The sequence below is a fragment of the Nannobrachium achirus genome (assembly GCF_963921795.1).
Source record: "Nannobrachium achirus genome assembly, chromosome: 1".
Classification (NCBI taxonomy): domain Eukaryota; kingdom Metazoa; phylum Chordata; class Actinopteri; order Myctophiformes; family Myctophidae; genus Nannobrachium; species Nannobrachium achirus.
In genome coordinates, this window is record NC_137810.1 from 11,650,709 (window position 1) to 11,663,098 (window position 12,390).

The window sequence follows — 12,390 nt, forward strand, 5'->3', positions numbered from 1 at the left end:
GCCGCTCTTCTGGTTATGTAATCCATCGAACGGACGCAGAACAGATACAGTATCGCACGCAGCCAGAGCAGCAGCAGCAGCAGCAGCAGCACCAGCAGCAGCAGCTGGGGCAGAAAGAAACCCCCCATCCAAAACGAATGGATCCATCATATGACCCTCCACAGAGAGGACGGGATTATTAACATACTGAACGCATAGACGTCTGCATTCGGCAGGGGGCTGAAATCAAACGATGCGGTGTTGTGATGTAGCCTAAATGTGTCCGGGTGCAGCAGTAGCAGCCTGAAGCTCTCCTCCTCCCCCCGGCCCACCGGGGGCCTGTCCTGTCCTGTCCTGTCCTGTCCTGTCCTGGTACTGAGACCGTCTGGAAGCCTGCGGGGAGTCTACTCTGCACTGACAGCCATTCATTCTGCCGATCCGGGGCGCGTCACTACTGTCTCTCTGCTGCTATCTGCCGGCATAATAATAACAACCCAATGCGGGTTTTTTGCCTCGGAATCTCGGTGTTATTATTTCGCTGTTCTGTTGCTGTGCTTGGTGTCGTCTGATCAAACAAACGTACAGCCTCCTATCAGCTGTATAAACAATGGCGGGGCCGGAGCAGTCCCAGCAGCAGAAGCAGGTGGAGGAGAAGGCAGAGCACATTGATGATGCCGAGCTGGCCCTGCAGGGCATCAACATGCTGCTCAACAACGGCTTTAAGGAGAGCGACGAGCTCTTCAGAAGATACAGGTTGGTACACACTGGTCCTTTCCTCTTTCTTCATTAGAATCTGACATGGATTGCTATAGAGAACATAATGGCTTTATGGTGATGAATAACAATATATGATGCTGTTTGTTTCAGACAAGACATTTTTGTTGTTGAATAGGATTGTTACAACTTACAAATAATAAAAATAGCATATTTAGTAGACATGTTCACATGATTATGGCCATCATTGGACAGCTTTGGGAGGATTAGGTTTACAGAAATACGCTAAAGAAAAGATGATCTAATAGCCATAGACTAGAGCCTACCTGTAGTTTCCCCACTATTAGGCTACACTTTGGCCTATAATACCTTATCTACTACACACCATATGGTACCCATATAATAATAAAACATAGAAAAGTACAACTGGATTGTTTCCATTGCTATTGTTCAATTAAAGTGTCTCCTGTGTAGGCTACATGATTAGGCTATACTGCACAAATCTGTTCAAGACACTTATATGTCCGGATATACTATAGCTATAATATAGTCCATTACAGCTCTACTTCCGGCATGGCGAGGCTGTTGTCCTGACCTACAGTATAGATGTCAGCCCTCAGCGTAGCTTTTCCTGGCTCTCCTCCATGAGAACAGCACAAATATCAGTTTACAGCACAGAGGTGAGAGTTTGCTCCGTGAGGACACTGGCCCCATGCATCCATCCATCCATCAACCCTGGTCACGTGTGTCTGTGAGGAGGCTGAGGACTCCTCAGGGGTCCCCTGCAATATGTCCACTTGTTGTGAGGAGACTGAGGACTCCTCAGGGGTCCCCTGCAATATGTCCACTTGGCAAGCTGGCATTATTGCATGATGGGACCCCTGATGGGGCTGGCCTGCATGGGCGAGATGGCTCCAAATCAATGTCAAGATCATTTATGCCCTGTTTACCAGTAATGAGCGATTATTTGAAAAGTAAAAATGCTTGCGACGCGTAAAACTTTCTGTATCTTTTAGCTGGAGGACCCCCTGAACCCCCAATATAGGAACCCCATGGGGCTCCTCCGGATCCTTGCGTTTAGAACCAGTGTTCTATTTTGGATGACGTTGCTTTGATTGTGTGAAGACTTGGCCAACCTAGCCTGGGGCCAGCCTAGATACTAATGCATCTAGCTAACTAACTGCAGTATCTATTCCCTCCTTGTTTTAACATGGCTGGGATGTCTAGCTCAGCTAAGGCTATATGGCCAACCTAGCTGCAGCCTTGTCAACTCTACACAGGGGCGTCACAAGGGGAAGGAATGTGGGACTGAGTTACCAGGGCCCAAGGTGGAGGGGCCCTAGTAACTTTAGCTATTGAAAAATAGCAGATATACAAGCTCACAGCGCGGCACCGAGTGCCGCGCTGCGAGCTTGTAGATCTGCTATTTTTGAAAAGTCGTGAAAATGTGCGCATATCTTTGAATATATGTATTTTTTAAGTGAACATTTGTAACTCAAATTTTGCTTCTGGGGGTTCCAGCTGGAACTAAATATTTTGAGATGGGGGGGGGGGGGGTCCTTCACATGAAAGAGTTTGCGCATCACCGACATGGAAACATAGGTTTCTTGGCACACATTTTCACGATTTTCGTGCTCGCAGCGCGGCACTCGGTGCCGCGCTGTGAGCTTGTATATCTGCTATTTTTCAATAGTTAACATTCATGGGGGGCCCGCAGTGAATCCTTGTACCCGGGGCCCAGAGTTTGGTGTGACGCCCCTGACTCTACAGATCAAGGTCATTGTACTGCAGTGATGTTAATAGGTTTTTAATGTAATGAGTCCCGGGACCCCAGAAGAGTTTTTCGGATGAGTCCCAGGGATATTTTATGGGTCCCAAAAAAATTCAACGCCGCGGAGATGGGTATCGTTCACCTCTGAATCGATACGATACCTTTTTCGATACCTGGGAATCGATACGATACCTTTTTCGATACCGTTTTCGATACTTTTTTATGTATTATTATTATTATTACTACCCTTATTATTACCATTATTATTATTATTATTAACTTTTTTCTATAGGCTATTTTACACACCACAATAGGTTATTAAGGCCGTCTAAAGACTGAGCTTGTAGATCGGCTATTTTCAAAATGTTTGCCTATTTCTTATATTTATTTTACAATTTGGCTAATGTTTGAACTTAGAACTAGGATTTCTAAATACACTAGGCTACAGACACGCATTTAATTATATTTATATCACTGGGACCCCAATTTATATTACATTTTAAAAAACTAGAGTAGGCCTACAAATGGAACAGGTCCATTTGGTTCCATTTGTTCACCGAGTAACAGACCCATTAAGTTTCCAAAAGATTCCCTTTTACTTTGCTATTAGCAATATAAAACGTTTTTATATTCAGCAAAATGTCAGTAATGGTATTGTCTGCCTCTCATTATTGTCAAGGAAGAAAGTACCGCATGTCGCTGCCTTGCTTAAGTTTCATCAAGGCAAAAAAAAGCACCCTAAGACACACACCAAAAGTTGTGTGTGCGGGGGAAAGAGGAGGGGCAGCCACCGTTGCACAGAAATCACTTTCACTTTCAGCTTATGACAAACGGCAGCTTTTAATCAATGCACAAGGATTTAAGGACATTATATTTATAATGATTACAAGAACATTCACTACCTGTAGCTATGGAGTAGGCCTACTCCGTTGGAACCTACTCTGTTGGAACGGAAATAAACTTGTACGTGCTGTTAGACAGACAGTTGGCTCCTCTCCTCTCCGCAGGTTTAATAGGAAGCAAAGACAGACACCACGGTTTGATTTGATCATTGCGTAGTCAATTATGAAGGGATTTCAAAAATTTAAACGTCTCCATATTGCTTGGGAAGTCTACTTAGCAGAACATCGCGGCCTTTGCGATTCGCTAATCGCTAATGTTTTTCTTTTACCGCGATGCGGTAAATTATGGATTAATAATGGAGGCGCGTCCCCGGGACCCCAGAAACAAGACGTGAATGCGTCTCTGGGCGACATGAACGCGTATTTGACGCGGGACGCGCACGTAATGACATCACTGGTACTGCACTCTCAACCATTCCTCATAACAGCTGGTAGGGTCTGCCTGGGAATGGACATTCTCTAAACACTCCCTCCCAGGCATCAAGGTCTATATGTGTGCCTTTGGGAGAAAATGCCACTCTAGAGAGAGAGAGAGAGAGATAGAGAGCTAATTTTAGCTCTGCTGTTAATCAAGCCATTATTGTCCTTCTCAATGCTGAGACTGACCACTGGACAGATGGTACACGGTGGCTCTGTCCAGGACAGATGCTTTGTGGTGACATCATGATGTCACAGCTCTGTTTCTGCATGTGTGCAGTCGACCCGGATGCAACATATTTATTATCATTAGCCTGTAGCACTGTACACAGGGCTGGACAATTACCCGAAAATACATCGAAACTGATATTTAGAACTATTAACCGATTTTATAACCTTTATAACCTTAACTCTCTATAGTTAAATATAAGCACACTTAAAACGTGTGAGAAGAAGCAGGGTTTTACCCCATTATAAATCAATGAATTGACATAAAATTGAATATTAAAATGAAGAAATAATATTTTTTTATTTTTTTATCATGGTGTAAATTTGGGGAAAAAGTTTGTAGATCTACTGCTTTCATTATATGGTAGATATATTTTTTCATTAATCGTAATCAGGACAAACGTCTTAAATAATCATGATATTAATTTGAAGTCATAATATCGCCCAGCCCCTGAACTGACCATAACCTTTTTTTTAATTTTTTTTATCCTCCTAATGTTCTCTGTTTAGGACTCACAGTCCTCTGATGAGCTTCGGGGCCAGTTTTGTGAGTTTCCTGGTGAGTTTCATCTAAGATTTACAGCATCTAATCTTAACCTGGTACACATTGCTGCAAGGGAAAAAAGATTCCATTTCAACATGAATTTAGCCATTAAAACCTGGAACGCATTATTACGCATTATTAATTTAACCATTATTTTATGCTTTAACTATAAAAGAATAGCAGATATACAAGCTGAACTTGTAGATCTGCTATTTTTGAAAAATCTTGAAATATTTTGCTAATATTTGTATTTTTTAAACCTAACAAAATATTTTGAGATGGGGATCCGCGGTCGAATACATATAATTCCAGGGGGTCCTTGACATGAAAAGGTTGAGCACCACTGATATAGAAACATACGTTTTTCATAAAACCATTAGGATTTAGAAGAAATTTGTAGCTATTTTCAGTGGCGTCAGTTCAGAAAAGGCTAAGGTATGGCAACATGACTGGTGTCTTGCACGCGCGCACCAGTCATGTTGCCATACCTTAGCGACAGGCATGATACATTTATTTTAAGAAGTACATTTTATTTTTTCCTCTGTCCACAGTTTCTTGGGCTGGATATGGCAGCCTGGAAGTTGTTCAAGTTCAGCTAAACTTGGCATGTTAGTAAACATGCCACAATTAACAATAATGCATTGCACCTGTGCAGCTGACCTGCAGAACCTGGGAATATACCATTCTTTCCATTCCAGTCAAGATGGGGAGAATACAATTGTAATACCTTTTTAAAGTAACCATTTTGTAAAATTTTGCATTTGTAGTTATTTTACTGTAATTTAACAAAATATTAACCAGCACAGATAGACAAAGAGACATTCATGGATTTATATTTAAAAGTAACTTGTATTTTCCGCCCTGGACCCAGGGTATGGCAGCTGCATATCCCTGCCATACCCAATTGACGCCCCTGGCTATTTTCAGGACTTAATGGGTTAAATCATTAAAATCAACCTAGGTCTGTTCTGTGTCTGCCTAACAGTGGGCCCCAGTCCACAGGTTGGGAATGCCTGCTGTAGTGTAAACAATGCTTGTAATTCCACCAGACACGCTTCAGACACGTACCGGATGCGGTGAGCTCTGTGCCTGGTCTATTCTAATCATATTCTCATATTGACAACATCCACTAGTCATTATAATATTGAAGCCTAAAAAACAACTCAGATTTGTGCAGGCCCAGTCATTAGACACTTTCTGTATCCGCCATAGGGGTGGGCGATATGGTGATAATTATCGCTGAGACAATACAATGTCTCCACGATATGCCTTTTCAGAGGTATCGTATACTGTATATCGTGATGCAACTGAGGGAGCCTTGTAAAAATCCTCTTTAATCGTTAAATCAGTTCTCAAACTTTAAAATGTCAAGGTCTCCACTTAACTCTGTCAGTATACAAATGAAACCAAATGGACCTGTAAGGGTCCATTTGGTTTCTTTTGTATACTGTCAGAGTTACATACTTGTAAAGTTCAATGTAGACCTCCCAAAAGGAACCCTGAGAGTCTAGTTCTTGTCAAGTAACTTGAAAAATAACCACAAAAACCAACATGAAAAGAATCGTGAATAAAATCGTGTATCGTGATACAGCTTGGGAAAATATTGTGATATTGTATTTTTCCATATCGCCCACCCCTAACCCGCCACTGATCAAAACAACTCTAACCTGTCTATTTAGTTGAGTGGCTCAGATTAATTCATTTTTGAGTTTGAGTTTTTTAAAAACTTTTTGAATTTGAGTTATTAATGAGTTTTCCAGTTTGTTTTGAATGAGTTTTTTGAGTTTGAGATTTAATGAGTTGTTTTTTCTCTCACTGGGTTTTCTGATCCACCATTCATGTTACAGATGAAGAAAACTAGACCAGGTCACCTGGTTCTGCCAGACCCGCAATGAAAATCAGAATGCAAGGAAGGGGGGGGGGTGGATCAATCTTAGTCTGGCCTCTCTCCTTTGACCTGTCCGGCAAGCGTGACGCTGGCAGGAGTGCAAGACTCCAGCTGGTTGCGCTCATCAGGAGAGCCTGTATTGTTAACAAATTTAAGGGGAACTCTGACAGAGTTGGGGCGGAACATTTTCAACACTTAATAGCAAGAGCTTGTAGATCGGCTGTTTTCACTAGTATGGCACTGAACTAACACATGAACACACAGGATTGTATAGGCTGAGCAGCTGGAAATGTTTCTGAGCTTGTAGATGGGCTGAGGAATTTATAGTGTCAGCAGCTCGTCAGCCAACTCAACTCAGCTGGTCCTGTACAGGTGACGGCACTCAAGGCAATCAGCCGAGCAAGGGAAGGGAGGGGCAGATGAGCAGTCAGAGGCAAACACAGGCACACTGAGGAAAAGAGGGACCGACCGACCGACCGACAGACCGACAGACCGACAAAGCCTTTTGTAGGCCGACCCCCTGGGTCTGGCAAAAATGCAGGGCAAAGGTTTTTCCTTGGCCTCTAGGGAGTGCCATACAAGGTTTTCCACTGATCGGTGGAGTTAAAGGTAAAAGCACAAATTGGCCTGTTATGGCGCCACCATGAGGCTGATTTGAGAAATTTGAAGTGGCATTTCTTCCTCTGCCTAGTAGTGGGAATGTGCGCGCCCAATTTCACTAAGATTACACGCTGTGTTCATGATTTGAGGCATTTTGTTCAAAACAGAGCAAAACCTGCACATTTTGGAAGCCAATCAGGATGGAATATGGAAAATCAAACAGATCCATATTGATCACATGACCGTAGAACAAAATCTGTAAGAGTGTCCAAAGATGTGTTTTGCAAACATCGGCCTCATGGTAGAACAAGGCCATGTGAAAAATGTGGGGCAGAGGTTCTGAATTGGCTTGCAGGCATGTGTGTGCACCCGGTGTGCACTCGGGCCAACAGCGCCAGAGATTAGCTGTTAACAAACTAATGGGATGGACACACACACACACGGACGGATGGACACACGGACACACACATGGACGTACGGACAGGGGCGAAAACATACTCTCCTGGCGGAGACAACGAACCATAAACCCTCTGCCTTAAAGGAGTATTTCACCCCCAAAATGACTTATTTTCTATTGATTACTCACGCCACGGAGACAATAATATTTTTTACATGGCGTGAGTAATCAATAGAAAAAAAGTCATTTTGGGGATGAACTACGTACTCCTTTAAAAGTAAACATGATTATTTTTTTCGTATAAGGAGATGGGATTACATCATCGTGGACAACTTGCCTTGAGTGGGTTTATCGCGGTGCCATGAGCTGTCATAATCTGATTCGTCAAATCCATCATTACATCATTCTCGCCGTTGTTGTCCTTGTTAATTTAGCGTCTGGGGGTTGGGGGTGGGTGTGACTTGGGGGGGAGTGGGGTGGTCATCCACACAACATGTTGACAGAGCAGCAGGCCCTTGTCACTGTCCCTCATGTCAGGGTACTGCAGGGGCGTCAATTGGGTATGGCAGGGGTATGCAGCTGCCTAGCTCTGGTCCATAGCGTTAGTGGAGTTCTCCCTAACGCTATGTTCCTCTACCTCCGTATTCCTTGGCAAAACAGGAAAACCCCGCCGTCTGGTCCGAAAATAACAAAAACTGTTTCGCCCCTCATCAAACCAAAGGTATCAGTGGACAGTTGAAAGCTTACTCTACTTAGTGGACGCGGGCTGAGCCCCCCACCACACGATTAAAATACATTTCTAGGGCAAAATGAAAAATATTCTACCGGATGGAGACTCCATTTCTTCTCGTTTTTCACTATTTTTCGTCGCCATCAAGGTGCCAACTCACTACTGCCGCGCTGGTCAGAGGACCGAATTACACTGAGCATTAGTCTCACTGGGTGTTATTCAACTCTGCGACGTTGGAAGCGCTGTTTCGTAAAAACCTGGAAGAGCGTCTCCATCCGGTGGAATATTTTTCATTTTGCCCTAGACATGTATTTTAATCGTGTGGTGGGGGGCTCAGACCTCGTCCACTAAGTAGAGTAAGCTTTCAACTGTCCACTGATACCTTTGGTTTGATGAGGGGCGAAACAGTTTTTGTTATTTTTGGACCAGACGGCGGGGTTTTCCGGTTTTGCCAAGGAATACGGAGGTAGAGGAACATAGCGTTAGGGAGAACTCCACTAACGCTATGGACCAGAGCTAGCAGCTGCCATACCCTGGGTCCAGGGGGGAGAATACAAGTTACTTTAAAATATAAGTACATGAATGTCTCTTTGTCTGTCTGTGCTGGTTATGTTAAATTAAATTACATTAGAATAACTACAAATGCTAAATTTAACAAGGTATTATAATAATATTCTCCACACTTTTATTCTCCCCATCTTGATAGAATGGTATATTCCCAGGTTCGCAGGTCAGCTGCACAGGTGCAATTCATTATTGTTAATTGTGGCACATGTACTATATTATGCCAAGTTTAGCTGCACTTGAACAACTGTTCCATACACTGCCATATCCAGCCCAAGAAACCATTTTGGGGGGGAAAAATAGAATGTACTTCTTAAAATAAATATATCATGCCTGTTGCTAAGGTATGGCAACATGTTGCCATACCTTACCTTTTTCTGAACTGACGCCACTGGGGTACTGGTGTGTTGTGGAGCGAGAGTTGACGTCACCCCCTGTCCTTAGATGCAAGTTTGCCTCGGAGGGGGTTGTGGGGTGGGTGCAGGGAGGTGCAGAGAATGTTAGAGAGGCAGGGGCTGACATTTCTAAAAGAGCCTTTCGGTGGAAATATCGAAAATAGCAGACCTCACAACGTGTCATTGTGAGCTTGGAGGTCGGCTATTTTCGGTGCTTGATCCCACACTGAACTAAGCAGAATCAAGTCCTTACTGGAGATGTGGCGTACGGCATGGATGTCTACAGAGACTGAGAGGGCAATTCTTTCAACATAAGATGCTGCATTCGAGTTCAGGAGAGTTTAGACAAGGCAATTCTCTTGAATGCTGCCTTCAGGTATGGCATGGAAAGAGGGGCATTTACGGTACATTTCTTTCACCATAGTAAAAACTGCATTCATGGTCTGGAGAGGGCACTTTTTACAGACTGATAAAAGGGCAGGGGCTCCTTTGATGTCTACAGTATGTGTGCTTTTAGCAAGTTTGAAATTAACTGCAAGCGTTAAATAACCATTGAACCATTGTGACTTTGTTGTTTAAACAGTGCTGTTGCACAAACATAGTTCATTTGAAAGCAATTTAAACCAAGGACCCAAAGAATACGGGAGAAAATGACCTTATGCTGTCACTGTCACCTGGCTACTGCAGCAAGGGTATTGCAAGATTTTAATGATAATTAATAGCGATGTCAGGCACTTATGTGCCTTGTTACCTGGACCGCGGAGCCACAGCCCAGGACATAATATACCATTAATATTAAAAAGTGCTTCCATTAAAATAAGAACTTAAAGTATACTACGTTAGTTCCATTGATCCCTTGGTGGAACATCATCGATTGATAGATCGTTAAAATAAACATGCTCTGAACATGCACGCGTGCAGGCCCTCCCATCCGACCACTTTTATTCATGAAAAGATGTCCCAGATTGTAGCTTTGACACATTTCCATATTGACACAGACAAGAGTCACAGATGTCTCTGGGTTCCGGAACTTCCGCCATTCATTCTTACAGAGAATGGACCGTTTGTCCTGGCCTTGATCGTTGTTACGTAACGCTGCATCTCTTCTATCACAGCGCAGTGCATATTTAATGCCTAATTTATGCTCCGTCGTGTGACAGTGTCATCATGTGCTGAAAAATGTCAGTTCAAGCTCACAACACGTTGTGGATGCGACATGTTGTGAGCTTGTAAATAAGCTATCTTTGACACAACACCGCCATGCGATCAAGTATGTGCAGGATTAAAATAGCTGATCTTCTAGTTCCAAAATATTTGAAAACTTGTGTAAAGGGACATTCTGCATAATAAGTACTTTATTTTGATACCAATACAATACTTCATACTTTTACTTAAATAAAACATTTGAGTACTTCTTCCATCACTGCTCAGAATTAGGGATGAGACGATATGAAAATGTATGAAAATATCGCGATAATCTAAATCCATTATGCTGGGGCAGAACATTTGCCAAAAAATAGCAGATCTACAAGCTCACAACGCGTCGCGGCTATTTTTGGCAAAGACATTTGATAGAGAGTGAAAAAAGACTGTATCAAGTACGTATATTATAAGTACCTCTTACCAATTATAGAGGATTTAAGTGGTACCGGATATGCAGCTCTGCAAATAAAAGGTGAATTCATCCCAGTGCATGACAGAGGACGATGTCACGATAAAGTATATCTCCACGATACGATTATCGTGAGTGTTTTTTCATCGCGATAATATGGCATATCGTTCCGTCCCTGCTCAGAACGCCATGATGACCTTCGAGGAGGAGAAGATGCAGATGGCGTGCGACGACCTGAGGACAACGGAGAAGCTGTGTGAGAACGACAGCACCGGCGTCATCGAGACAATCAGGAACAAGATCAAGAAGAGCGTAAGTGCAAAAAAACAACCAAAGTGAACCCAGGAAACGTTTACATTTTCTGAAAAGTTCAAAAGGATAATAGGCTAGATGCCCAGATGTGTGTGATCCTCCAACTCTGTTTTCAAAAAGCAGGGTTTACACATGTCAATGTACAAATAAAACAAAAGAAAACAATTCATACTTTTAATACAGATCGGCTCACTCGATAGAGAATATTCTTAAACCACTTTGAACGTGGCATCCCTATTTTGGGATCTTTTCAAAATGTTCAACATTTCCAAAGATCTTTTCCAAAGATTTCTCACAATTTGGTACAATTTCTCAAAAAAAATCTAAATGAGCAGATCTTCTAGCTCTGGCAGTCCACAACTGTAAGCTTGTAGGAACGGTTATTTTACAACACCAGTGTACAACATTGTAAGTATAAATGAGGGATTACGGCCGGAATGAGGATCAGCATCTCTAAGTCTGAGGCCATGGTTCTCAGCAGGGAACCGATGGATTGTGCAGTCCAAGTAGGGAATCAGACTTTACCCCAGGTGAAGGAGTTTAAGTATCTCGGGGTCTTGTTCACAAGTGAGAGAAAGGGGAAGACGGAGAAGGAGATCAGCCGGAGAATCGGAGCAGCAGGAGCGGTTTTGCAGTCGCTAAATCGCACTGTTGTGAAGAAAAAAGAGTTGAGCCGTAAGGCAAAGCTCTCTGTCTTTCGAGCAATCTTCGTTCCCACTCTCACCTATGGTCATGAAGTGTTGGTCACTCATGACCGAAAGTATAAGGTCTCGGGTACAAGCGGCCGAAATGAGTTTTCTCATAAGGGTGGCTGGTATCTCCCTTAGAGATAGGGTGAGAAGTTCAATCACCGAGAGAGACTTGGAGTAGAACCGCTGCTTCTTCACTTGGAAAGGAGTCAGCTTAGGTGGTTCGGGCATCTAGTACGGATGCCCCCCGAGCGCCTTCCTAGGAAGGTCCTCGATGCACGTCCCACTGGGAGGAGACCCCGTGGCAGACCTAAGACCAGATGGAAGGATTATATCTCCCAACTGGCCTGGGAACGCCTCGGTATACTCCCAGAGAGAGTGGAGGAAGTTGCTCAGGATAAGGAAATCTGTAAGTCTCAGTTGGAACTGTTACCCCCGCGACCCAATTCCGGATAAGCGGTTGAAGATGGATGGATGGATGGACTGTATCTTTCTCTATTCTATTGCTGCTGGATAGTGTCCATGGCCTCATCGCTGGCTGTTGGGTCCATAATTCACAGCTGTAACACAATTCAGATAACATTGTTTACGGCCCTCATCCCCCGGGCCTAACGATGCTGACAGCACTGACATCACCCTAAAATTGAA

At 43.3% G+C, this 12,390-nt stretch overlaps 1 protein-coding gene across 1 annotated transcript in view; it reads left to right on the forward strand.

Moving 5' to 3' along the window:
- The first annotated feature begins 246 nt into the window (after positions 1 to 246).
- The window catches only part of ttc39c (tetratricopeptide repeat domain 39C), a 40,792-nt gene continuing 28,648 nt past the window's right edge, over positions 247 to 12,390 (forward strand). The window contains exons 1-3 of the mRNA XM_080720420.1: positions 247 to 732; positions 4,522 to 4,570; positions 10,925 to 11,053. Of these exons, the coding sequence (XP_080576546.1) occupies positions 587 to 732; positions 4,522 to 4,570; positions 10,925 to 11,053 (324 nt within the window). The 5' untranslated portion in view covers positions 247 to 586. The remainder of the gene's footprint in view (positions 733 to 4,521; positions 4,571 to 10,924; positions 11,054 to 12,390) is intronic.